This window comes from Pygocentrus nattereri, chromosome 1 (assembly GCF_015220715.1).
Source record: "Pygocentrus nattereri isolate fPygNat1 chromosome 1, fPygNat1.pri, whole genome shotgun sequence".
NCBI lineage: Eukaryota > Metazoa > Chordata > Actinopteri > Characiformes > Serrasalmidae > Pygocentrus > Pygocentrus nattereri.
Window position 1 is genome coordinate 28,537,954 of NC_051211.1, and position 25,988 is coordinate 28,563,941.

The following is a 25,988-nucleotide window of genomic DNA, read 5'->3' on the forward strand; positions in this document are numbered from 1 at the left end:
TGTGTGTGTGTGTGTGTGTGTGTGTGTGTGTGTGTGTGTGTGTGGGTGGGTGTGTGGGTGGGTGTGTGGGTGGGTGGGTGTGTGTGTGTGTGTGTGTGGGTGTGTGTGTGGGTGGGTGTGTGGGTGGGTGTGTGGGTGGGTGGGTGTGTGTACGCACATGCATATTTTCTTTGAAAGGAGAATGCCAACTATGTACAAGTATTGACAGAGCATTATCTCAAGGAAATGTTAACCATGTCTAGTTCACTCTGTGTGTGTGCGCTTGTGTGATTTGAGATAACTGCTGCCACTGTGAGTTTGTTTATGTACTCCAGTGATCTTAGGAATTTATCATAATTTGAGGAAATACGCCCAAAGCCCAACATCTCCCACCACCAATTTTGGCTCATTAGAAACAGTTCTCCCTGTCCACCAAAAGCCGAACAGCCAGGCTGTGAGGTGCACCCAGTCGAACACAGTCTTTCTTATGGCCAAGAATGTCGTGCAGATTTGCTCAAGGGTCCAGTAAAGGCATTTGAGATTCCAAATTTGGTCATTTTCCACTGCTATAACCAAAACATTTTGATGAGGTATCTTTAAACAGCTCTAAATCAGCCTGGCCTCTGCCAAGAACCACATTAAAAACACTGCCTGGACCTCTGCTTATTTATCATAAGGGCTGGATCCCAAGTGCCCTCGCTCTGTTCAGAATGGCTAAAGGGAGCACCTACATGAGAGGACTGTGCATTGTTCTCAACGTTCTGCTTGCGGTAAGACATTAGCCGGGGCATACTTGATGTATCTTAATATTCAAAGCAATTGTGGAGGTGTTTTTACTTGTTTTTATAGACTGCACATTTATTCCTGTTCACTTTCTACCCTTAGATCTTTGGGGTGATCTTGCTTCTTTTTGGTATAGTTGCAAACAGTGATAAAGCTGCATCTTTGGAGGCAAGTGAAATATGCTTATTATACTCTTGGCTTTTTGTCAGAGAGAGTTAGTTACTGCTATTATCTCACACTTTATCTATATTTTGTTCTGTAGCTGTATGTTGTAACTCTTTCTTTTGGCCAATCCAATGCAGTAAAAAGATTTTTACAGCACATGAACTGCTCAGAATTGCAGTTTCATATTTACCTCCTTGCAGAGCGTGTATATGTTTAATTCAAGCAAACCTGTGTTCCTGCATTAATATTCCAGTGGGCCGTAAGGTGTTGTTTTTGTTGTTTTGATTTCAGGAATTGACTCAGGGTGTGATCCTCAGTGTTGGATTTGGTTTGGCAACCATCCTGCTCTCTATCCTTGGAATGTATGGAGCTTACAAAGAGCAAGTGCTGCCTCTGCTTTTGGTTAGACAGTTTTTTCCCTTTTACATTTTTTAAGTCACATAGACTATAGCATGCACACCTTAATAACAGTGTTTCTGAAAATCTTCAGTTGTTTTTTTTTCTCTCTGCAGAACATAATCTCACCTTATATTACACTATGCTGCTCTAAATGCATAGCTATACAGAAACAGCATTCACACGTTTTTTGCCTAGATTTTTTATTGAGAAAAAATGCATTAGAAACATTCTTAAAAGTACATTCACCATTTATTTGCTTGATGTCATAGACAAACCCATTTTGGTTCCCTAAAAGAACTTTCAGTGGATGAATTTTGCGAACCATTTTTTGTAACTAAGATGTGAGTGAGAAGAACATTACTAAGGGTCTAAGAAAATCAACATAATGTACACATCCTAGGAGGAACTCTTAGTTAGTGGGAGAATCTATACGTTATGTGAAGATTCTTAAATTTTCTAATTAACAGCAAAGGGAACATATAGGCAGCCTAAATATAGGTGCTTTTTAATTTTCTTCACATAAACTTTAAAAATAAAAAAACTGAAGACCAATTTTTACGTAGCTAAATACAATTCTGGAGACGGATTGCCCATAATTTAAAGCTTACTATGCTTTACATTACAATGCGTTTAAGTAAATGCACCCACACAGAACAACTGCTGATTAGTATGTTTATGATTTAACAATTCATAGAAAACATAGCTAGTGAAATAATTAACAAATAAACATTTGTCCTAACCAAGTTGGCATTACATTTTTTGTAACTATTTGTGATGAACTATGATACAATTGCAAACATCAAACATTACTTCTATTTGCCATGAAATTTCACTAGTGAAAGTATTTTAGCTTGTTCAAGTAATTTTATGTTATATAAAAGTAAACAAAATAAGCCACATCCATTAAGTTATTGTACAGAACTTCATGGGTTGGTTTCCTCATCAGGGATTGAGCCTAGACTGGACTCTATTTTTCTTTCTTTCTTTATATATTCCTTTCCATATTGGGTTATCATGAACTATGCTCAATTCTTGTCCAGGAAACTGACCCCATGAGTGACTGTTGTTGTTAGAGCAAGTGCTCTATGAAATCTCCCCCTCATCATGATTTGGAAAACGGTCAACTATGCAAATGCTTAGATGTGCCTTCCTCCTCAGTATGAAAAATGCACTAATAAATAAACTTTGACTTATCTTGACCCTTAATGACTACACTGGTCTATATATACACATCCAAACTTGTTAACTCCAAGTTAATATTGTGTTGGGTTTAATAGAAGCAAAAGCAGCAATAATTCACTAAAGCCAGTAAAGTTGATGAAAGACTTTTCCTCTTAGCCCAAATGTAGGTAATAAGCTTGGCATTCAAAACTTTTCATGCTGAAGTAGAACTATGAGGCTAATGATGTTAACATGTAATCTTCATCTGTTAGTATTGTGCCAAATGCATGCTTAAATCATTTCACACTTGCCTCAAACTGTTGTAATCAAAGCTGTCAAAGTTGTAAAGTAATCTCAAGTAAACATGCTTATGTGGTTTGCTTATATGAGACTGTATGAGAGCATTAGCTATAAAAAATGTCACAATGTTAAAGCTTCATAATGGCTGCTACTATTTTTAGCATTCTTAGTCAACTTGTATGCATCTATTCTCTTTTTTTATTTTGAGTATCTGAAGACTGAGACCAACTGAATAACGAGTGGAAATTGATGGCTTATTTGGAGTGGAAATCTGCAGTCACATACCCTTTTAGCAAGTCAAGTCAAAGTTTATTTATATAGTGCTTTTTATAACAGGTGTTGTCACAAAGCAGCTTTATAGAAAATTCCTGATCCAAGCCCCCATGAGCAAGCCAATGGTGACAGTGGCAAGGAAAAACTCCCTAAGAGCAAGAGGAAGAAACCTTGAGAGGAACCCAGACTCAAAAGGGAAATCCATCCTCCTCTGGCCGACACCACATAGCAAACACACACACACACACACACACACACACATTTTCTAAGCCACTTCTCCTACTGGGTCGCAGCGGGAAAGGCAGGACACACCTTGGACAGGTCATCAGTCCATCGTAGGGCAGATAGCAAACAGCATTAGCATAAAATATCATAATACAAAACAGGGAAAATAGGCAGAGCAATGGCTAATTAGATTAGTTTTAGCTTATGCAGCAGCAGCAGCATCAGGAGGATCAGTTGATGAGGGTGAGCTTTGCATAGCGTTGTACAGCTCAGTGGTGGTCAAGCTGGTACAGAAGGCTGGCGAGCAGTGGGAACCTGATCAAAGCAGAAAAAGCAAAAGCAACAGACCGCACAGGATGAGCAGCTGTTCAACTTGGCAAAGAAAAGGAAAGCACACAGAGAGTTAGTTCTGTAAAGAGTGACTGATCACAGATTACAGTATTAACGGTATTAACAGAGTGCAGCACAGACTCCGGCAGGTCTAGTTATTACAGCCTAACTAGAAGGGAGCAACCAGAAAGGTAACAGAGACATGAGGCCTCCCCGAGATGTCAGCACCCCTCCGCTCCACTGCCAGCAAACTTGAGTGAACACGTGAGAGCAGTGGGGCGACAGCACCAACACTCCCAGTTTACCATAATACTCCATGACCATGATGTGCACTGTTTATCTAACAGGGTAAACTAATTACCAAAGGCTTGACTAAGCAAGTAAGTTTTTAGCCTAGACCTTAAGACTGAGGCTGTGTCCTTGTGAATCCCAAACACTGACTGGAAGATTATTCCAAAGTTGGGAAGTTTTTTTTTGTTTTTTTTTACAGACTAAATTAGACAGTTTGTTTCTAGCAGCTTCTGGACCAAGAAGCAAGACCTCTGTTTTATTTGAGTTAGGTAGGAAAAAGTTACTTGATATCCAGTCTTCTATGTTTTATACAGCAAAGTTACATTTGATCATCTGGTTTGCTTGATTTTATATATAAATATATATATACACATATATATATATATATATATATATATATATATATATATATATATATATATATATATATATATATATATATTTGCTGTCGGAAGAAAACCTTGTATCTCCATTTTTGGCATTTTTCAGTTTTTGACATAATTTGCAAGTATCTGTTACTCTTTACATTGTTTGTAAATTTTGTGATGAGAGGCCTAAAGGAAATGACCCAAAATGACATGGGAAAAATTCTGGTTCCATTGACTTACATTGAAAGTGAAGTATGTTTTTTCCTTCTCCTGTAAAGTTACTATTTTGGAGATACAAGGTTTTCTTCCGACAGCAGCGATACACACACACACACACACACACACACACACATATAAGCCTTTACTTTTGCGAGGACGATTCATCGTTTACATTAAGAAACTGATTGTGATCAGTGAGGTAAGATCTGAACCAGGAAAGAGCTATTCCTTTTACCACTACAAGTCTAGTCTTATCTAGTAATAAAGAGTGGTCTATCATGTCAAATGCTGCACTAAGATCAAGGAGGACTAGCAAAGACATTTCCTTGGTCAGAGAATCATATGTGACCTAAAACCAGACTGAAATTTTTCATGTATATGACTCATGTATATGATTTGAGATAGGTCTGTAATTTGATAGTTCGCAGGGATCAAGGTTAGCTTGGGGCAAAACTAAAGAAGCAAATTTTAGACACCAAACATGTCTTGGCTATCAACAACATTTGAGGTAATGGGGGAAATACAGTTTATTCTTGCCTGAATATTTGGCTCAGGTTTGTAAGGAGCTGCAACAGAATAAAAATGTGTACTCAATTAGGTAGCCTATTGGATGTTTGCAAAAGTAATACAACACTTCTTTCCAGAAAAATGTGATTTTTCTCAATTATGCATTTAACATCTTTAAGCTATATTTAACACACAATATACTAATATTATATGTTGTCCTGAGTGTATAATAATAATAATAATAATAATCAAGAAAAGATTTATAAATAAGTAATTTCTGGAAAAACCTGGCAGACTAACAAGTGCATTCTAATAAATGTCAATCAAGACTGGTGATCCAAAAGCATTCCATACCATTACAAAACACAGGCAGTGTTTTAACCAAAACATCTCAAGACAGAACACATGCTGAAAGCTCATTTTCTGTTTTGTATGTTTACTTTTTCTCCACAGTACAGTGTTTTCATGGCTATTGAGTTCACTGTCCTCATCGTCCTGGCAATCATAGCAACTCTTGCTCAGCCAAAGGTTTGGGCCTACCTTCTTAAATGATATCATCAGTGTTTAAAGCCCACTGCTGCTTTTCAGCATGAGCAATCAGGTTTTCTTCTTATGGAAATGTTGAATGGATATTTCTATTGTCGTTCAATCAGTTGAAGAGGGAGATTGAGCAGAGCTACAGCAGAATTACCTCACTTTATAATACAGAGGCAGTGTTCCAGAGAGAGATAAACAAACTACAACAGAAGGTACGTACAATTACTACTAAGGATACTACAATTTCAAGTAGGGGTATGTGTTTTTTGCAATATGTGGTCTACAAAAAAGGTCAACAGATATAGCTGCACATCAGTGTCTTATCTCTGTCTTTATTTTTGTTAACAGGCTCAGTGCTGTGGTCTTAATGATTACACTGACTGGGAAAATGCGATACCACAGTCATGTTTTTGTCCTCCAGCCTACCAAGACAGAGAGGACAAATGTATCGGTGTTCCAAAGTTCCACAATACTGAGGTATGTTTTCACATAAAATTTAGCAGTGGTGTTTTATGTATTTCTTTGCAATACAAAAAAAAAATACAGTTAAAAAGGGAAGCTTGTAATTTATATTAAATAAAAAACTATTTAATAATGTCCAGAAACATAATATAAAATATTTTTTAAAAGTTTATATGACCTTTTATCACTTAGTGCCTATTATTTATTTGTCTTATATTAATAATGAATTTTCTCAATTTTAGCAAACACAATCATTTCCTATATTAAAAAAATGTTACCATTCATATTCTGAACACTGGCTTATGGTTCTGCATGAAAATAGGCGTGTTTGTTGTATGTCTTACAGATTTTAAGTTTTAATGCACCTACCTCCCTGAATGCATTCAAAAACTAATTTAACATTGTTCTGTACTGTGATTTCTATCCTTCCTGGGATGACTGAGCGGCATTAGTTTGAACACCCTCAGTCAAATGACATGTTTTGTGCTGGGACAAAATGTGTTGATTTTCTAAGTGAAATAAGTTAGTAAGACACATCGTCTTAGCTAATAAACAGTAATTGTGCTTGGGCATATGTCACTATCCCTGTGTGTATAGAGTGAACTGAATTTTTTTAGAATTAACATGTCATTCCAACCCCGCGACCCTGACGGAGAAGCGGCTTAGAAGATGGATGGATGGATGTCATTCCAACATTGTACAGCACTTTTCAGAAAAAGAAATTATTAGCAATGCATCAAAAACAATAACTCACATCAACAGTTTAACGGTATACTTTGGCAATAAATTAAACTTTCCGCTTACTCTAAATGCAGTTGATCTGCTAAGACACGTTTTGTGCCAAACTTTGAAGCTTTAGTTTTCCACTGGAGATGCTAGGCTAACAGTGCTAATAAACACTGGGTGTCCATAGTCCTAACTATTTCAGAAACTGTAAATACATGCTGAAATTTCGCACAAACCTAAAAAAAGTCTTTGTACATCTGGAGTGATACTGTGTTCTGAACCACACAAACAAGTCTACTTTCCAACCTGAATTAAGACCTGGATGTGAATTGAGTGGATTGAGAGACGTTTTTATTCATGTATTGATGAAACAGTTTGGTCCATTATGGGTGTCTATTGACTTTTGTTAGCAACGTTGGCCTAGCATCCAGTTCTAAAGTAATATTTGGACACCAAACATGTCTTGGGGGACATGGGGGGGGGCAGACATGACATAAACCAGAATAAACACAGCAAACAGAAAATCAAACAACAGAGACCAAGACATTAAACAAAGAGGCAAACACAGGGCTTAAATACACAGGGATAACGAGGGTCAGGTGCAAACAATCAAGGGCGGAGTTACAAAATGAGGGGCAGGACTACAGATACCAAAACAAAGGCACATGGACTAAACCAAAACACAGGAGCACATGGAGTAGTGGGAGGAGCCAACCAAGACAATATGGACCTAATGAACTTGATAAAATGTGGTGGAGCATTTTGTTTTGCATTTAAATTTTGGTAAATTATTAAAATAACATCATTCAGTCCTTATAACAGTTATTATTAAGTAAGATTGCTATCTTTGTCCTAACCATTGAGCTTCCAACTAGTCTGTTACAGTGTAACTGTTTTCTTTATGCAGTGGATCAGAAATGCTCACAGTGAACCAGCATCACCAGAGGATACAGAATACTCTGTTTACAAGATGGTAAGAGATTGAATGACTAAATTATATATTTAGGTTCTACAAATCTTACAGGATCAAACATTACTGATGATTTGAAATAGTTTAAGCTATTTGATAGTTTCATATGATTGTCGGTGTCAGTAATGAACTGTTGGACTGAAGTCTGACAACTATTACAGTCCGTTTAATTTTTTAATTATTTTTTTAATTATTTTTTAAAGTTTTTTTTAAGTTTCATTTTTCAGATGTTTCTGAGGAGTTCTGATAAACTACATAAATTGTGTAAGGAGGCTGCACTTGTTAAAATAATATACATGAAAAAACAGGAGTTAAGTCAGGACCACTTTGTAAAAGTAAATATTTTATTTCCATTTGCAGCAAGTTATATTTAGCAATACAGTTCTGTTCAGGGACCTCCCTGCCCTTCCATGAGCAGCAGAAAGATCCTCATATAGGGTACTATTATATACTATAATATTCATGAAAATTTCTTTGAATAACTGAAAGAAAGTCTTCTAAAAGGAACGTAAAAGAAATGCAAAGGGTACAATAAAAAACTGAACAATGTATTCACTTAATTATGCTTAATTTTTTTTTCTGGTGCTGAACAATGAAATACTTGTACACTAGGTGCAAGTGGTAGGTAAATATTTGATAAAAAAATTAGCCAAGTTTATAAAGATATCCAATTTCTTGTAGCATTTGCATACCAAATAATACATATCTGAGTAGCCTAGGGTCTCCTGAAAACAACAACAAATGGCATTTGTGATTTTCCTCATGTAAATGCTTTATTACTGCAATTGTAATTGACCCGAATACCAAACTATTACCCCAAATTACCCTAGGGTTCTAAGGGTTCATGGCCATTTTGGCTGGAAATTAAATGAATGGTAGCATCTGACTATTTTAATGTGCTGTGTATCAACCAATATCATTAAATTAGTATTTCTATCTTATTAAAATCACTGTGTCATCAGTACTGGTCATAAAATGTTCTTATTGGTCAGGCCCTTCTCATGCTTAAATAATATAATCTGTCTTCCACAGAGCTGTGTGCCAATCTTAACGGAAAAAGTGATGAACTACCTACGGATCTTACTTGGAATACTTTTTACATTAGCAACTATTGAGGTGAGACTAAAGAAAATCTGGAACAGCATTGCCTGTGTTCTAACGAACCATAAAACAAATTAAATCAACTCTCAGCTTTCAATCTAGCACATTTGCACATTTGAGTTTTATGCTCTCACATTACAAGGTTATTTCATAATGAATTCCTAGTATTATTTATATTCACTTCAAGTAAAGATACTAAAAAGGTACTAATGACATGGAGATTTTCATACACTGTTATTTAAAAGTTTAGGAACAACCTATAGCTTTTCAAAATGTTTTAAATATGAGTGAGCATTCTTTGTCTTTGATGCTTTTATGCCATATTAGCATTGTAAACTGGTTGTTGCAATTTACTAAAGAGGCACAACAGCTCTTTAGGATCAAAGGGGTGGTTGCTGCTCTCCTGCATGTTTTTCTTTTTACTTCTTAATGTACAGTAGTTCACTCCTCAAATACTAATGAAGCAATTATTCTCATTTAACAAGACTGAGAGTAAAAACTGGCTGAGTGCTGTTTAATGCCTTGTCTGATTTCGTGATCAGAGACAGAAAGTTTTTTCAAACATATTCATATATTTGCAATGGATAAAAAAAAAACTTGTTTATGCCTATAATTCATATCCCTTTATTCTTAATGTGATGATGGAAAAAATCTAAAACCAAATACTTTTAGAAAAAAAATGTAATTGTTCTTTTCTTAATATTTTGGGTGTAGCGCAGATTTTGATAGTCAAAGTTATTGATAGTTTTCTTTTCTGAATAATTACTAGAAGTAAATATTAAAAGTCTTTTGAACTCTTTTGACAAACCTTGACTTAATAAGCCAGAAGCTTGAGAAAATACATGATTTAGACCTAATGAGTCACAGTTTGAATGTAAAACAGAAGAATAAAGTCTTTTTTTTTTACCTGGCAGACATACAAATTAATATGGTGTGAAATCTAATTAAAAATGCGCAAGCGAGGAACACCGTTCTCGTGCAAGGAAAATGATTTCCGTACAAAGACGCGCTAACACGCAAGGACAAAGAGTTTGACTGGCCCAACTTGGTTTAACCCTTAATTTCATGGTTACTAAAGAGTCTCAAACAAGAAAGGTTTTATACAAAATATCATGTCATGGTTATTTTAAAGGCAAAGATAACGTTATTTTTTTAATGGAAAAATGTTTCTAAGGTAATTGCTGTTAATTGAAGCTCTTATCATTACACACAACCATTTGCAGTGTTGTTTGTTTTGAGTAAGTTGCAGGATTATGGTTAAAGATGGAGGTTAGTCTATTCATGTCACTCCTGAAAAAATAGGGTAAAATAGTTTATAATAGTTTATCTATATTTTCCTTTAAGCTTGGGAGAAACATGGTAGGTACAAAAACACAGCTGACCAGGCTGAAACTGGCTTCTTATTTGCATCTTATGCAAATTTTCCAGTCCACCTTCAATACTGTTTTTTTTACAGAGGATATTTTACCAATAGTAGGTAGTGATGAGTCATTTTAATATGTAATATAATGTATGTAATAATTGTAGAACAGTGTCGAGAAGGCTTCGTACACCACTTGCAATACAATATTATGAACTTTTATTTTATAGGTTAAACGTTTACATTTTTACATGCCCTTTTAAATATAAAAAGTAGTTCTCTTCACCTGCATGAGTGTGTGCAAGAACGATTTTCCTCGCTTTTGAATTGGAATTGACACCATAAAATAGCTTTCATACAAAAAGCTTGTGAGCCAAACACATGGTCATATTGCACTGGTCAATGCTAATTACAAAATTGGAATATGTTCATTTGCATGGAAATGTTTAGTAGATAATTCACTAAATTGACCACCCCCAGGCTTTCTGGTTATTGAACAGTTGTTTACCATTCATTTGAGGTCTAACGGTTAATGGCTATAAGAAGAATTATACTTTTTCTATACTGACCATGTTGTCCTCAAATTGGAGAAGTGCCAATCTACGTTTTCCTAATTTTGAATAATTTATAATTGAACAGGTTGCTGCCGTGATAGCAGTCTTGTTGCTGTGGTATAAAATCCATACACGGACCCCAGGCACAGACTTCTCAAGGGATAACAACAGCAGGACAAAGTACGAGCTCCAGCCGGACAAAATGCCCTGATCTAATCCAACCAGATAGCTTCTTTCCAAAACATGAGTAAGATGTATAACCTCAAGAGTAACAAGATTATCTGTCTTTTTGGATGCTAGTACATTTACATATCAGATGGCACTCACCTGTCCCACTGCAGGTTCAAAGATGACCAGATATGGATGTGGCTAGTAGTGTCAGAAAAATGCACACTTTTGTGGAAAAGTAAGAAACCTGGTTTATATGTGCAATTTGATAAACATATTCAGACTTGGAAGTGTGGCAGTGAGACTTTTTTCCATAATTTGTGTCACTTGGGTTTTCCATCATATCTGGTGATCCAATATAAAGGAACCTTTGGATGACATTTTGAGGAATTTAATGGGTAACTATTATTGTATGAGTACATGGCATGTAACATTTAAAATAATCTATAATAATCTGGGCAAAAAAGGGACCCAATGTTTGTATTTGATTACCCACATATTCAGTGCTATGGCAGCTTGGCTCATCTTTATCTGCATCCACTACTACTGATGTAAAATAAGCTATTTTATAATCTTTACACCAGATTGAAAGTGGACATATAAGCATATGTTTATTTTATTTATTTCCATTCTGTGAAAATAATAATGGACACCTGCCAACCCAAGGTTTCTTCTTCAATCAATGCTATTAATACAAAATTTGACTCTGCCTTGCTGCAGTATTAGTCTTTACTCTTCTGGGAAGGCTTTACAATTAATATTTAATTGAATTCAGCCACAGTGCTCAAATGCAGGGAAATGCCTGCTTGGCATTGGGCATGGTGATAGTAACCAGATGCTAAAGTGTTTAATTCTACCTCAAATAATTAATAGCAGAGAGGTCCATGCAGAGTGTTGTATGGCAAAATAACACCCATAAACAAATGTTTAGAGTTCATGTCTTTTACCTTTATCTAAATTACATATAAAACTCAAAGTGCATGTAAGTTCATTGGTTGTTTTGGATAGTAAATAAAATGGGTATATTTGCAGTGTGACCCAATCACCACCACACAAATCTGACTCAGTACGTTTCTTCACAGCGCACAATTTCACATCAGACCACTCTAAATGACTTTTTTGACATTTCAATGATTTTTCCAGGCCTATAGAAAATTGGTTATCCTCTAATTCATTAGCAGTGATAAGACTAAAATATGAATATACACTCCAGGACCAGGATGTTTGAAGTGAAAATGTACATACACATATAGTGCACTTATACATAAGTTTTTTAAGTTCCTCAAAAAAGGACGTGTCCTGGAAAAGGAGGATGTGCAATCACCTTATCTCAAGTTGGTAATGTGTTTAAATCCATGCAGTTAGTTATGGATGTTCATTAATAAACTGATAATATTGATGACTTTTTTTTTCTTTTAATGCAAATAAAGCATGTAACCCAAAAGAGTACAACTGTCACCTAAATTGTCTTTCACATTGCAATTTTAACATTACATACCGTATGTTCATATCTTGCAATAAGTATAGCACGGAGTGCAGATTTTGCTTATTGTTAGAATTAGGTTTGTCCATTTATAGTATATGACACTCAAGATGTGAAACAAACTTGACCAAACTGTGTCTTCAATGGGAGTATCTGTACTGAAATTATTGAAAGCTGAAGAAAGTGAGGTTTAATCATAAATGTATTTCTTTATATTGTGTCAGAGTAGGACTCTTCTGGAGAAAACACTCAGTCTCTAGCATCACTGAGGAAGTGAAGGAAACTTTTTAAACTATATGTGAAACAAAATTAAATATAAATTGTCCTACCTTAATAATTTCATAAGCTGGAATCATGACAAAAATATTAACAACGCTTTGATAAGGCTATAGCTTCACTGTCAGATCTAAGTAATTTAATTATTTGATATCGATGGTGATATATTTGATATCAACTTGTCATCTGTCCCTAGATTAGGTATTATGAGAGTGGAGTTAATTCAGTGTCACCAGAACCTGAACCTGAATTTGAGATTGTAAACTTTTTGTTATTCTGAACCTGAACGGAACGTTTCCAATTGTACATTGCTTATTCTACCTTTGTTTTTATATACGTTCACACCAGATATTAGTATTTATTGTTTTATTGGTTTTTTGTGCAGATACAATTGTTGCATAAGCTGATGCTGGATTTCTTTCTTACGAGGCATGTGAGGCAAAACAGGTTGGCGGGTCCCCGCGTTACAATCACTTTTCTACACTTAAGTAGACTCATGTAATCATTCAAATACATTTGTGTGCAAGTCAATTTGTGAGGAAGAGTATTTGTGCATGTCACCTGACCTGCCTCGCAGAACAATAGAAAACTAGAACAGCACAGATTCTACCAGATGTTTGAACAACCAATGTTTAACATGAACAATGCTTGTAAACTAAAACACCTGAAGTGTGTGATTATGAATTTTAACTGGGAAGAGTTGTAAGAAAGGAGGCTGTCAAGCAGCAGGTTAACTGACGTAGCTCAGTTTAGAACTGGACAATATGACTGTATCGACGTTGTGGTAATCATCAAATATGCTTTGATGAATATGACGTCAGTATTATTAATACTTAAAGAATCCTTACCCGATCACATTTGATTACAAAGCGAGTATAATTAGTTCTGTTTCATTGGATTTAAGGCAGTTCAGTGTGTGAAATGTGTCAAAATAACTGGATTCTTATAATAACTGGGTTTTTCATAGTCATTTTTGAATAGGCCACCACTTCCCGTTCCAACTTGCCTCGTGTCATGTTTCATGAAAATGTCTTGTTAAAAATAAATAAATGAACGTAATCTATATGGAATATGAAATTAAGAGTAAGCTGACCTGGTCAGGCTAAACGTTTTATGAACTATGTCACTCTAGAACGGCAATATACAAAAAAGGAAAAAATGTTAGCAGACCATCTGTTTTAACCAGAAATGAAATAATATATAAATTTGATCTGCTCTTAACATCCTGTAATGGTGATAATGGAAAGCAGTATTATTGCTGTAGTTTAGAAAAAGAAAGCTAAACCGAATGCTTCTCAGATAGGTTATTGCATTAAAAACTGCTTTCATATGTTTATTCATGTATCCAGCTGTGAGTTTAAACAAAATCAAGATTCTTGAAATGATTAGAATATTCCATCCAAAAGACTACTTAAGTAATAGAACATGAGAGGGAGTGTGTTATTGTGATCACAGCTGTGATGTTATACATGATAACACAACATTGATTGTTCTATTGCTTTTATACAACATTTAAATAAATGAAGTAAGAAATTAATAAATTGGGCAGGGAACGTGTAATTTAATGTGTTTTAATGTTAGCAATTCCTTCCATCAAATTATAGTTCCTTAACAAGCAGCTTGTTGGTACGTCATACTCATCAAAGCATATTGTGACGAGACTTATCACAACGTCGATACAGTCATATTGCCCAGCTCTAATCTCAGCTAGTTACATCAGTTAATTAACCTGCCACTTGACAACCTCCTTTCTAACATCTTTTAGTTAAGCTGTCATAGTCAGATCTGCCGGAGTCATTCGCCACACTCTGGAAATGTTCACATTCTCTGTCTTACATACACCCAAACAGAACAAAACTAATTCCATCTCCCTGCCTTTTTCAGAGTAAATGACCACTCAGCTGTCTGGCCGGACACTGATGGATGACTGATTGTCGAGCTCTCCTGCTACCCACTTCAGATCAGCTGCCCACGCTCCAGCTACTACCACTTGCCTTGAACTAGCTGCCCACCCTACATTGAGGTTTTCATGGACTCCTAGCTATTACTATTACTAAAACTATTACTATTAATATTTGATCATTAGTAGTATGATCAAATTGTAAGTCGCTCTGGATAAGAGCGTCAGCCAAATGCCATAAATGTAAATGTAAATGTATAATAATTTTGTAGGTAGCCTGACCAGAGCAGGATGGGTCCCCCTTTGTGAGCCTTGGTTCCTCCCAAGGTTTCTTCCTCAGCTCTGAGGGAGTTTCTCCTTGCCACCGTTGCCCCTGGCTTGCTCACCTGGGGGTTTTTACATTCATGTTAAAACTTTGTCTTTACTGGAATTCTGTGAAGCTGCTTTGTGACTACATCAGTTGTGAAAAGCGCTACAAATAAATCTGATTTGATATTTTCCCAAGAACAGTTAAAACTTACAAAATAAATAAATAAATAAAAGTATACCTTCTCTTGGTCTACTAACAAAGATTCTTTATACTCTTGGTCTCGCTGGGAACGTAGGGATTGCCACTCCTGAAGGGTCTATTGTAAATCCAATGCAGCATTTATTGCATGCAGTACCACTGCCAAGTAACACATCAGAGACAAATAAAATGCATATGTTTGTCTCAAAATGGTTTACCTGCTCTGCCACCAAATATTGGTTTTAAGTGTTTTCAACCACTGGGGAAGTCTCGCTTAGTGTTGGAGCAGAGGTTCTGGGAATGAATTCCTGGACATTGCAATGGTTGGTGATGTTTCCTGTGTTGTGCAGAAATGTTTTAACCACAATGGTACACTTTACTCAGCATATATAATATACAGCCCCTGCGACCCAGAATGATATGCGGCTTAGATGATGTGTGTGTGTGTATAATATACAGTAATTCCCTGTGTTCAAAACATTCATATCTGCAATACATCTGCCCGTGGTAAAATGTACAGTCTGCTTTTGTCAACCCTCTCCTTCAGCTCCCTCACAGAATTCACTTGCAATTGTTTTACCTTTCGTCCTTTGCTGGCCCTTGCCAGTTCAAAGCAGACCAAATTTAAACTGATGTGTGAGTAGCTTTGGCAGTTTCAGTTCAGAAAAACTCCGACTCAAGATCATTTTTGTCCTTCCGTTTCCTGTCCTCTCATACACTGGCTTGCCTAAAAATGGACACAGTGACAAAATAATAGTCAAGCAAAATAACAGAAAGGACCTTTAACTGAATACAAACCACAAACTGTAATACAACCAGAGAACGTTGGTGAAACAGTAAAATAAAGTTTTTAGGCAAGAAATGAAAAAGTGTTACCAAATTACACTTCACGAGTCCTTATTCCCTAAATTGAATTACTTCATGAATTCAGTGACTGATGCATGACTAACGTTAGCTTACTGGCTTGATTCTCAAAGCTCGTAATTCATATAGAGTTTTTACCAGGGAAAGTGTTCATTAATGTCAAGCAAAAAGGGCTAAAATCTCAGGAAATACCGAAGCGGCTTCTGACACTGACTTCAGAATTCAAATGTGTCTGTATTAGCGTGAACTTTGTTGCTTGATAGCTAACAAGCTCATGGAACATTTAAAGTTATACATAGCTAATCCGTGGTTGCTGAGTCTCACTACTTCAGATGCAAGGGGGTAGAACCTCGATATCTGGGCCAGAGAGCAAGAAGTGCCGTACAGGGTTTGTCCACCTTCCAACTGGACCTGGAGTGAACATAAATGGATTACACCTCATGGTTGCAATGCAACTCCTGCTAGCTAATATAACGTTAATGCATACTATTGCTATTGCATTTTTGGTAGGATAATTACTAGCTAAGGACACAGAAGCTAACAGAGTCTTAACGGAAAAGCCACATTAACTGAACATGCACTGTGATAACTAGCTAGCTAATCAGTCAGCACCAACTTGCCTTGACTTCGCTGTGCTTGACAGCTAAAAGTCTTCCAGAAAATAAATCGTCTCTGGTGCTTAACTCAAGATATCCATGAACACATTCTGACAAGTCAGAATTATCATTCAAGACAACAGAAATGCAAAAGCTGTCTAGCTCAAATATGTTCAAGATAGCTGTCATTTATTTGGAGATATTTTAAAAAGACTTTTGACTAGTCAAAAATAGAACTCTGGATATCCCTAACTTAGTTTTGCTTAGTCATTATTTGCATTCAAGATATCTACAATTTAATCTGCACTAGTGAAATCTCAGTTTCAGATATCTAAAAATATAGTTAAGATATCTTTAATAACGAGGAAATTTAAGATCTCTTTAATTGGAATTATGATTAATCAGAACAAAAAGTGACATATCGCATTTACTTTATGACTAGTCATAATCAAATTGTACATATCTGAAATCTGCGTTTCAGATAGTCAGTAATTAATAGAAGATATCTTGAATTGGAACTTCCATACAGCTCAAAGGTAAATTTGATGTTATTCACACTAGCCAAACTGTAATTAGACATCTCAAATGGGTATTTCACCTAGTCAAAATATAATTAGAGATATCTTTATTTAGTTATATGTCTGGTCATAAAAGGATGTAAATCTGGCCAAACAAATTAATGTTAAAATGCCTTGCCATGTTGTAACGTGGACGCCAACAGGCTGGCCCGCCAACCGCTGCTTCGCTTCGTGTGCATCGTGAGAAAGAAATCAAGCATCGGCTTTTATCTGCATGAACAACCATTAAAACAATAAATACTAGTATCTGGTGTGAATGTACATAAAAACAAACGACGAATAAGTTACTTACAATTGGAAACGTTCAACCGACGTGCTCTTCAGCCATAGTCCTTCCTCGGCATTTACTCATATTCACAAAGAAGCCTCTGTCAGTGACCACGAAGATGTTTAGTGATTTGCCAGGAGTGAGTTTGATTACATCTACGCTTGTATGCTCTTTCCCTGGATGTTTCCCTGAATTTCCAGACCTGGATTTTACAACCTGAATTTTACCACATGAACTTCACAAACTGATTTTCTCAACCTGAAAAAGCATCAGGAATTCAGGTTCAGTTTCTGGTGAGACTGATTTAAGTCCACAGCATATGCTTAAACATACTTACAGCCATATTCAGTCTCTCCATGTGTGTGCTACAGCTAAGCTATACTACATCAATCATAACGTGATAATGAATAGCTAGACTTTCTAGGTCTGCTACTTTAGCCAAGTTTCTAGTTGTTTAAGGTAAGAATGATAAACTGTATGTTTTTTGCTCTTCATCAAAAGCTCCTTGACTTCTCCTGTGACTGTGGTGAAGGTAACAGAGGAATTCCACCAAGTTATTACTTACTACTATTTTACAATGCTCTATATGTACTCATATGCTGTGAATGTTTAAATAAAAAACACACATTTTAGGCCAAAACCTTATCTAAGCAGTACCAGAAAAAATACATTGTGCAGTGTATTCATAACCACTTCATGTAATATGCACATCAGATGCCTGGTTCCTATCACCACAGCTGTGAACAATTCTGACTCAGTAAGATTTTGAAAAATAAGTAGGTTTTCTCCTTAATGCACCACAGAACAGCTGGGTTAGTGCAACTCTGAGTATGAGACTGAAAGCATGTGCTTGTTTAGGCGATGTTATGTGTAGTAACCACTGAGATTAATATGTCATAGTTAGCAGTGCATAAAGCAAAATGCTAAGGGCTGATATTTTGTCAGATCAACCCAGTCTGGCCAATGTTCTGTTTTAGCTTTAGATAGACAGAGATGAATGTGACTGCCTCATGTTTTTGAAGGAAAAAGGGCCTTTTAAATAAAAGTAATTTAATACATAAAATACATATAATCCAACACAGCCCTCTCCTGACCACCCCAGTTGTACACTGAAAAAGATGCCTAAAGGTTGCTTTAAATTTACAATTTTCAAAAATCAACATCATAATTAAGTACCATTTAACCTACTTACTAGATGTAAGTTAAAACAAATAATTTGTGTGGAACATGCACATATTAAAATTCAACATTTTCATGTGTACTTCCCGACGGTAGGCGGCGCTCTGTTAGAGAAAATACACCAAGCCTCGGCTCGTTTCCTTCCGTTGGTGTTGACTGACAATGACGGCCTCCATGCGGATCGCTAGTGTGCGACTCTTGTCGAAGACAAGACACTATTTCTCATCCGAGGTACAGGAACGTTCTCCTTAGTAACTCGTCGGTGTTTCTGTGAATAGAGCGCGGACTCCCGTAATCCTGCTCTTTGTTCCGCAGGTCGCTGTTCAGCCGGGTGCCCGTACAGTTCACCACCAACCTGCATCGACACGGTTCGTCTTCACGTCTGTTCGATGGTGCGCGGGGTGCTTTAGTGAACACTGAGACTGAACGTTTAACCCATTAAAGCCTCTTTTCACGTGCATTTTTAAAGCTCTCGAGTGGAGTCAAAGCGAGTAGGACATACCGCATAACGCAAGCGGAGAGAGGTGGCTGTGTTACCGGGCAGGAACTCCATAATCGAGTCCTGGACATAAACATCTGCCTTTAAGAATCCCAGCACATGAAATGTGTCGGCAAAGAGGGAAAATGTTCTGTACTTAAATACGTAAGAACGCCTTAAAGGTGTCCACGAACTGATTAAAAACTTGCTTTATTAGAAACTTTATTAGAAATATTACAACGTTACACATCGTTCAGAGTGGCATGCGCCCTGTTTCACGAAAATGCCTTTATTAAACAATCGAGAGTAAAATCGATCAGGCTCTGAGGATGAACGAAGGGTCGCGCGTTGTCTTTTATAGGGAGGTGCTCAGCGAAGGCACTGCCATTGCCCAATTCAGGGGTCCACCACAGGGTCTGTTTCCCAGTGTGTTTGAGTAGGTCACCACACTGGGACTAAGAGTTAGCCTGCTGAGCCTCAAAATGAGAGGCAGAAAATTAAAACCAGTTACTTGACCAGTGGATGATCTCTGTACATGATGAAAATCATGTCCATTTAAAAAGTGATGCACAGAATTGACTTGATTAAAACGTGTACAACATTTTCACATTAATAAAACATGGCACTAAACATCTCATTTTATACTGTGTACTATATTATAATGTATAACGCCTGTTTTATTTGGAATTGATGTACATTTTTGAATCAAGTACATTTTAACAAAAGTCATTTTGATCAATTTTAAATTTGCTTACTTTGCTGAGTTTTCTTAAGACTCCACAGATAAAATACAGAGTGTTACAGTAAGGCTGAGCTCTGGTTGATGGAGTGCCACATATATACTAATCTCAATATTCAGTAATCTCAGCTAAATGTGTTTCTTTTTGTGTTAATTTTAGCTTTTAGTTATGCGCCCATGATTTTACCATTTTACTATGCGGATCGTGTCTGTTCATGTTATTCAGCTAATGCTAGCCATCAGATTTGCAATGTGGTTTCAGATGATTACATTTTACCTTTAAGTAGATATTCGATGGAAAAAGTGCTTACCAGTGTTATATAAACTACTACAATTTGATAGTAGAAAATGCGACAAAAATTCTGAGCTAGTTTTCTGCTGATAGCTGTGTGGTCGTGTGAAGAACGCAAAAAAAATCCCAGTAGCTGCGTTCCAAGCATAGATATACCTACCTAGATGTCGCGTTGCCTGTTGTTTCTCTATCTGAGGCCATACGCCTGTGTGTCTGCCATGCTGGAGAGGTCAAGATCGGCTTGTGAACAGATTCACTTATATTGAGAGATGAGTTCTAAGGATTAAATCAGCCACGACTTGCTAATTAGCTGTCTGGACCAGCAGAAAAGTATTCGGTCTGCACCTGACGTGGTCCTGACTGGTAGAAACACAATCAGCAAATCCATCAAGGTGTGAATCACTTCTAATGTTAATACACAGATGGACAAAGCTAAAGTTGGCTTCCAGTTCGACAACTTCTTGTTTGAGTTTTCCCGTTCCACCTTAAATGGTGCAGAAGTCACTTTCTGGTTTAAGGTGGAATGGGAAAATTTGAACAAAATACTCTCTGATACACCAGTTACGGTGAAACAGGAGAATTAGAACAAGAAGCTGGCAAATAAGACAGTTTCAGGTTTGTGTAAGAAGGTGCTAACGTTAATCTATTATAAATATCTACATGTATTCAGGAGTGCTATAACTTACCTAGCTACAAAGCTTTAATCATCATTGTAAATAAATAAATACTACATAAAGTTAAGATCCCCTGAATAGATTAAATGAATGTGTAATATAAAACCGGAGAAATCGCATCAACGGGTTCTTGGTGCATCATCAACCACATGGCCATATCTAACATTACATATAAACATCACAGTAACAATAAGCATCACACAAACATAAGTGTGGATCGCTGCGTCCCCTCTGTTATATAATCCTATCCCACTTTCTAAATGCAATATTCTTGAAATAGTATAATTTTGGGCAGTATCTTTCCTACACTGCTGCTCTGTAATGGTATTGAATGCCATCCAGCAGCAATGTTGACCTCCCTAAAACAGTTGATGCTCCTGCCTGGACCCAACGCAGCGTCTAGATGTGTATATCTGTAGACTGCTGTAGTTGTGTAGTCGGCGCCATGCTCTTATGCCCATATTAGGAACTCCGGGTCTAAGCTCCATTTCTCTATGGCCAGAATGAATAGCATTCTGAAAAATTGTTTCTGGCGCTCCCCGTGTTAAATGTTCAGAACCCAATATGTTTAGTCTTATGAACATTCTCTCGAACACCACTGGATCCTCTGAATTATGAGGTGATTAAAGAGTTGAATATTTCTACACGTAAGCTAATGCTACTGCGCACATAAAACTCCTTAAGCAGGTTTTGACAGTGTACACAAAATTCTCATCTGCAGTAGTGTCACTTGTGAATACCCTCATTGTCCTTGTAAAAGCTTTTTATTAGTAGCTGTCAGTGTCATCTGAGACCTTTTTGTAACATTACATTAACGTTTATACTCCTTCAGATTTAGAATGGTGAGGACAAGTTTTTTTTTTTTAAAGAAAATCCTTTGTGACTTGATGGGTAAAACCAGAAGCGAATATCCACAAAAATTCCAGAGCTGTTAGGATGAAGCCCACATTGGTCGCTATTAAAATCTGTTGTGTTCTTGGTGGTTCCAGTCAAATTTTCGTTGATATTTGGTGAGCATTTTTACAAGTCAAATTAACGTGCATACATGAAGACCAGCATTGTTTGTGCACCTTAATCTCTGTGCAAAGTTACAAAAACCCTTGATGGTTTTGAAAATATTGAACAGTGAATTTGTATTTTTTAAAATCATCACTTTAAATCAGCTCTTCTACTCGATGCAATTTTGAAGCTGAATAAATAAAGCTAAAGAAAGACATTTATTATGTAACCAGGGATGCCGGCTTTTCAGGAGGTTTTTCAAATGTTTAGCATCAACCAGTGTCAATTTATTGTAAAAAAAAAAATAAAATTCTTTAGCCTGTAACTTGACAAAACAACACATCAATTTTTTTAAGGGCATAAAGGAACACAAATGCATGAGACTGCTGATGAGTGAGTTCACATGTCAAACCATATTGCTTAATAACTTGAGAATTTGAGCGATTTGGACGTTGATGGGGGCTGAGTGAGGTTGCTCATTGAAACTTTATGGCTTTATAACCTGAGAATTAAAATATCACAAATGTTTTTTTATTTAACAGCACGAACAAATGAGGCCATATTTGTGCAGTTTAGATGTTGGTGGGCTAAGTGATGTTACAGATGAGAAAATACAGATAAGACGTTACAGATAAGACAATGTTCTTCTCAAAAACACTGCCAACACAGTGATTCCTATGGCATAAACCAGCACAAACAAAAATGTAGTGCTACTGTTATGAATCTTTTTCTTTGTCATACAGATTGACATGAGTTCTGGCTGAAACACCTGCATTCCACAATTCCACATAGGTTTGGTCAGATAATGTATGTGAAACAGGGCCTTGATGTTAAATGGTGCAGTGTAGACAAACTTGCAGTGGTGGATCTACTCTCTAAAACAATCAACCAATCTGCACATGCCTTCTGCACATGCCTTCTGAGTTGTTGGTAAAGGTAGAACATTGGTCTGTGAAAAACGTCTGATGTACTGTTCTGCCTTGCAATGCTTTGAACATGCTTTTTTTCTGCCTTAAGCCAAAAGCTTATCTAAGAACTGTTGTGAAGTCTGACTCAGCAAGTTCCTATAGAAAGTAGTATTTAATATCAAGCCATTTAATTATGCTGAAATTTGTACAAATTGGTGAAAATTTTCTCTTTGTGGTTACAGCAACGTTTGCTTGATACCTGTAGCCTTCCTTCACAAAGGACGTGCCTATGGCACGCAGTCTTCTTCCGTAAGTCTCTCGTAAAAAAAATCTAATTTGATCACATTCAAGTTGCCCTTAGAATTTTGACCTTTCATAATAAATTGTTCATGAGTTTGCAGTGGTTCTACTTTAGAGCAGGCTATTTGATTGGTTTGCTTAATTCCTGCTTTTTACTCCAGGTTACAGTCACAGAGGAACCTGACCTTCTGTTCCAGAAACTGTCCGTGTTGGTTAAAAGCCATGATAAAGCTGTTCTGGACAGTTATGAGTTCTTTGCGACTCTAGCAGCAAAAGAACTTGGCTTAACCTTGGCTAAAGTGTGAGTTAGAAGTACATTTAAGAAAATGACAGTAGGCCTCAGCAATACCACTGGCTGGCTAACATAATTGTGAACTGATGTGTTTTTGGTTTACTGTGGTAGATTTGAACCTCCAAAGAACATAGAGAGACTTACACTTCTGAAGTCGGTGCACATTTTTAAGAAACACAGGGTCCAGTATGAAATGAGGACACACTACAGATGCATTGAGGTGAGACCTTTATATTATTATACAGTACTATATAGTTACGTTATATATTATTATAGAGTTATATAGTACTATATGGTTACATTATATAGTACGAGGAAGTGAAACAGCATTGGGATAACTGTGTCTTAGTTGAGTTTAAAACTGCAGTTCTGAAGAATGTTTTGCACTGTGTCAGATTTCTAGGATAACAGGCTCCACTTCACGGGTATACCTGGAGTACATTCAGCGCAACCTGCCAGAGGGAGTGGCCATGGAGGTCACTAAGGTAATAGAATTTCAAGAAATAGAGTACGTTAAAATGTCTTTTCTTGGTACTCCCGAGTGGCACAGCATCTGAACGTTGGCCGGGTCATCAGGAGATCGCGAGTTCGATTCCTGGTGATGCTACAGCCATCTGTAGCCAGGAGTCCAAGAGAGCACAATTGGCCTCGCTCTCTCTGGGTGGGTAGGATGGGCCCCACTTTTCCCTCCATCGCTCAATACTATACTAGTCAGTGCAGGCGTCTGTTAGCTGATGTAACAGATCTGGTGGTTGGCGCTTTCCTCCAAGCGTGCTCGGCTGTCTAATGACCAGAGGTGGACAAAGTACACAAATCATGTACTTGAGTTAAAGTAGAGTTACCCAAGGTAAAATATTACTCCAGTAAAAGTAGAAGTCCTTACTCTAGACCTCAACTTGAGTAAAAGTACACAAGTATTTGGCTTCAAATGTACTTAAGTATCGAAAGTAAAAGTACTAAAAGATTAATTATGGCTCTAATGTCCTGTTATCATTTTTGCAACAAGACTCACTTCATGAACTCATTTTAGGTGAAAATACTCCAGTGTCTCTCTTGGTAAACCAGTCTTTTAATAGAATGTCATTAATTAGTGATGCTGACATCTATTAAAATTATCATAAGCACAAAACACTGAAGGCAAACAGTTTATCAGGGAGAACCGAGTGGCTCTGAAATCACTTTTTACACCCAAGCAAAGATTACTTTATAAATTAGTTACAAGTTGAATAAAAACTAGCTTTAAACTCAGGTTCACAAATAAGCTTTCCTTTACTGTATCGATCTGTAGGTCTCTGTTCATAAACATAAACTAACCAAAACTAATTTACTATAAAATGAAAGTGTTTATATGAATTCAGAAAAAAAGAAACATGCCAGTCACGACTGCATGTGTGTACATATTTCTATATTGTGGTCTATTTAGGTTAGTTCCATCACTGGTGCTCTTGCTTTACACTTCTTTTGTTTTGACATGTTACGTTTTTATACACTCAAAAACCAAAAGGAACGACAGATTTCTCAAAATGTAGTGGAGTAGAAAGTAAGATATTTGACTTTGGAATGTAGTGGAGTGAAAGTAAAGTCGCCCAAAATGGAAATACTCAAGTAAAGTACAGATACAGAAAAAAAACTACTTAAGTACAGAAACTAATTACATTTACTTAGTTACTGTCCACCACTAATGACGTCGCGTTAGCAGCAGTTCAAAATGAAGCGGTGGTTGGTTTCACAGGGTCTTGGAGGAAGTCTGTGTTAGCCTTCACCCTCCTAGCGTTGATTGTATCGTGCGATTCGGATTTTTTCTTAAAAAGTGGGCATGCTCTAAGATACAGAACTATAGTTACGGTGCATTGGAGATTTCTAGACAGGTATGCTGTAGCAACAGTGTGTACTAAAGTTAGTTAGCTAATGGAGTAAGGCAGATGATATGAGGACCCAGGTAATTAAATGTGTAAACTGCATATTAACAAATTAACCGTTCTAAATTGTGTCTCCCTCTAGACTGCTATAGAGAAAGTTCCAGATCATATCCAGATGCCTCTGTGGAGTGTCCAAAGCCAAGAAAAGCAAGGCAGTCAATAATTACCTTTTTATTAGCTGTTGCTACTGATGAGTAATGTAAATTAAATAAAGATGGATTCTATAATGGATAACTGAACTTGTGTATATAATACACTGTGTGTATAAGTGTAAGCTGACGTGTTCCTATTGCATTGCCCATAATAAAGGGGATTACAATGGGTTCTGATTATTTATTTTACAAAATAAAATGCCTGCCATGCTGTTAACCAAAATATTAGGTACTATAAGATGCCATTTCATAAATTAATATGATCATTTGGAGGCGATTTGCAACATAGCCAAAACTGTTCAAAATGTAAACTGTTGCATTTTGAAAGTACTAAATTCGATCAAAACTGACATTTTTATAGTCATTATCCATGTGAAGTTCAGATGTCTCCACTTTAGTAAACTTGAAACTGACAGTTGTTCTGTGACTATGACACATTACCAATGTTGACAGTCAGTCATGCAGTTGTGTGTACTGGCATGAGCCACTACTTATCTACACACAACATTGGGGGGGGGTCTAATTCTCCATTGCTGGGTTGTAGCCCAGTTTTTAATCACCATTAATTATGAAAGCTAAGGGGTTACTGGGGTTGATGTTTATCGAATGTGCAGAAGACAATAGACAATAAAACACTTGTTTTAAAGACAAGAAAACCTTTAATAAATCACAAGTTGCATTTGTAACATAATTAGTTGAACTGTG

General features: G+C 36.7%; 2 protein-coding genes across 6 annotated transcripts; both read left to right on the forward strand.

Moving 5' to 3' along the window:
- The first annotated feature begins 425 nt into the window (after window positions 1-425).
- On the forward strand, window positions 426-15,082 carry LOC108435109 (tetraspanin-6-like). Of its 4 annotated transcripts, none has more exons than XR_001858419.2 (11): window positions 426-749; window positions 865-930; window positions 1,219-1,329; window positions 5,454-5,528; window positions 5,654-5,749; window positions 5,886-6,014; window positions 7,633-7,698; window positions 8,728-8,811; window positions 10,796-10,957; window positions 13,023-13,084; window positions 14,522-14,560. XR_001858419.2 is itself a non-coding variant. In XM_017710697.2 (11 exons), exons 1-10 carry the CDS (start codon window positions 690-692, stop codon window positions 13,042-13,044), a joined length of 804 nt encoding a protein of 267 aa, XP_017566186.1. In that variant the 5' UTR covers window positions 426-689; the 3' UTR covers window positions 13,045-13,084; window positions 14,522-15,082. The 4 variants fall into 4 exon arrangements, 3 of the variants coding, with proteins under 3 accessions (XP_017566186.1, XP_017566183.1, XP_017566181.1); XM_017710697.2 differs by having other exon boundaries at window positions 10,796-10,890; window positions 14,522-15,082; XM_017710694.2 differs by lacking the exon at window positions 13,023-13,084 and having other exon boundaries at window positions 14,522-15,082.
- A 3,520-nt stretch (window positions 15,083-18,602) lies between these two features.
- On the forward strand, window positions 18,603-25,453 carry mrps10 (mitochondrial ribosomal protein S10). 2 transcript variants are annotated; one of them, XM_017710698.2, is made up of 7 exons: window positions 18,603-18,761; window positions 18,846-18,922; window positions 22,863-22,929; window positions 23,082-23,221; window positions 23,324-23,432; window positions 23,608-23,697; window positions 25,214-25,453. In XM_017710698.2, the coding sequence occupies exons 1-7, from the start codon at window positions 18,693-18,695 to the stop codon at window positions 25,292-25,294; spliced, it is 633 nt and encodes a 210-aa protein (XP_017566187.1). In that variant the 5' UTR covers window positions 18,603-18,692; the 3' UTR covers window positions 25,295-25,453. The 2 variants fall into 2 exon arrangements, with proteins under 2 accessions (XP_017566187.1, XP_017566188.1); XM_017710699.2 differs by having other exon boundaries at window positions 18,846-18,898.
- The last annotated feature ends 535 nt before the right edge of the window (window positions 25,454-25,988 follow it).

Coding starts and splice junctions, on each gene's coding strand:
- mrps10 (XM_017710698.2), top strand. CDS start 18,693: ATGACGGCCTCCATGCGGATCGCTAGTGTGCGACTCTTGTCGAAGACA. Junction 22,930..23,081: donor ATGGCACGCAGTCTTCTTCC/GTAAGTCTCTCG, acceptor TTTTTACTCCAG/GTTACAGTCACAGAGGAACC. Junction 23,222..23,323: donor GGCTTAACCTTGGCTAAAGT/GTGAGTTAGAAG, acceptor TTACTGTGGTAG/ATTTGAACCTCCAAAGAACA.
- LOC108435109 (XM_017710692.2), top strand. CDS start 690: ATGGCTAAAGGGAGCACCTACATGAGAGGACTGTGCATTGTTCTCAAC. Junction 5,529..5,653: donor CAACTCTTGCTCAGCCAAAG/GTTTGGGCCTAC, acceptor TCGTTCAATCAG/TTGAAGAGGGAGATTGAGCA. Junction 5,750..5,885: donor TAAACAAACTACAACAGAAG/GTACGTACAATT, acceptor TTTTGTTAACAG/GCTCAGTGCTGTGGTCTTAA.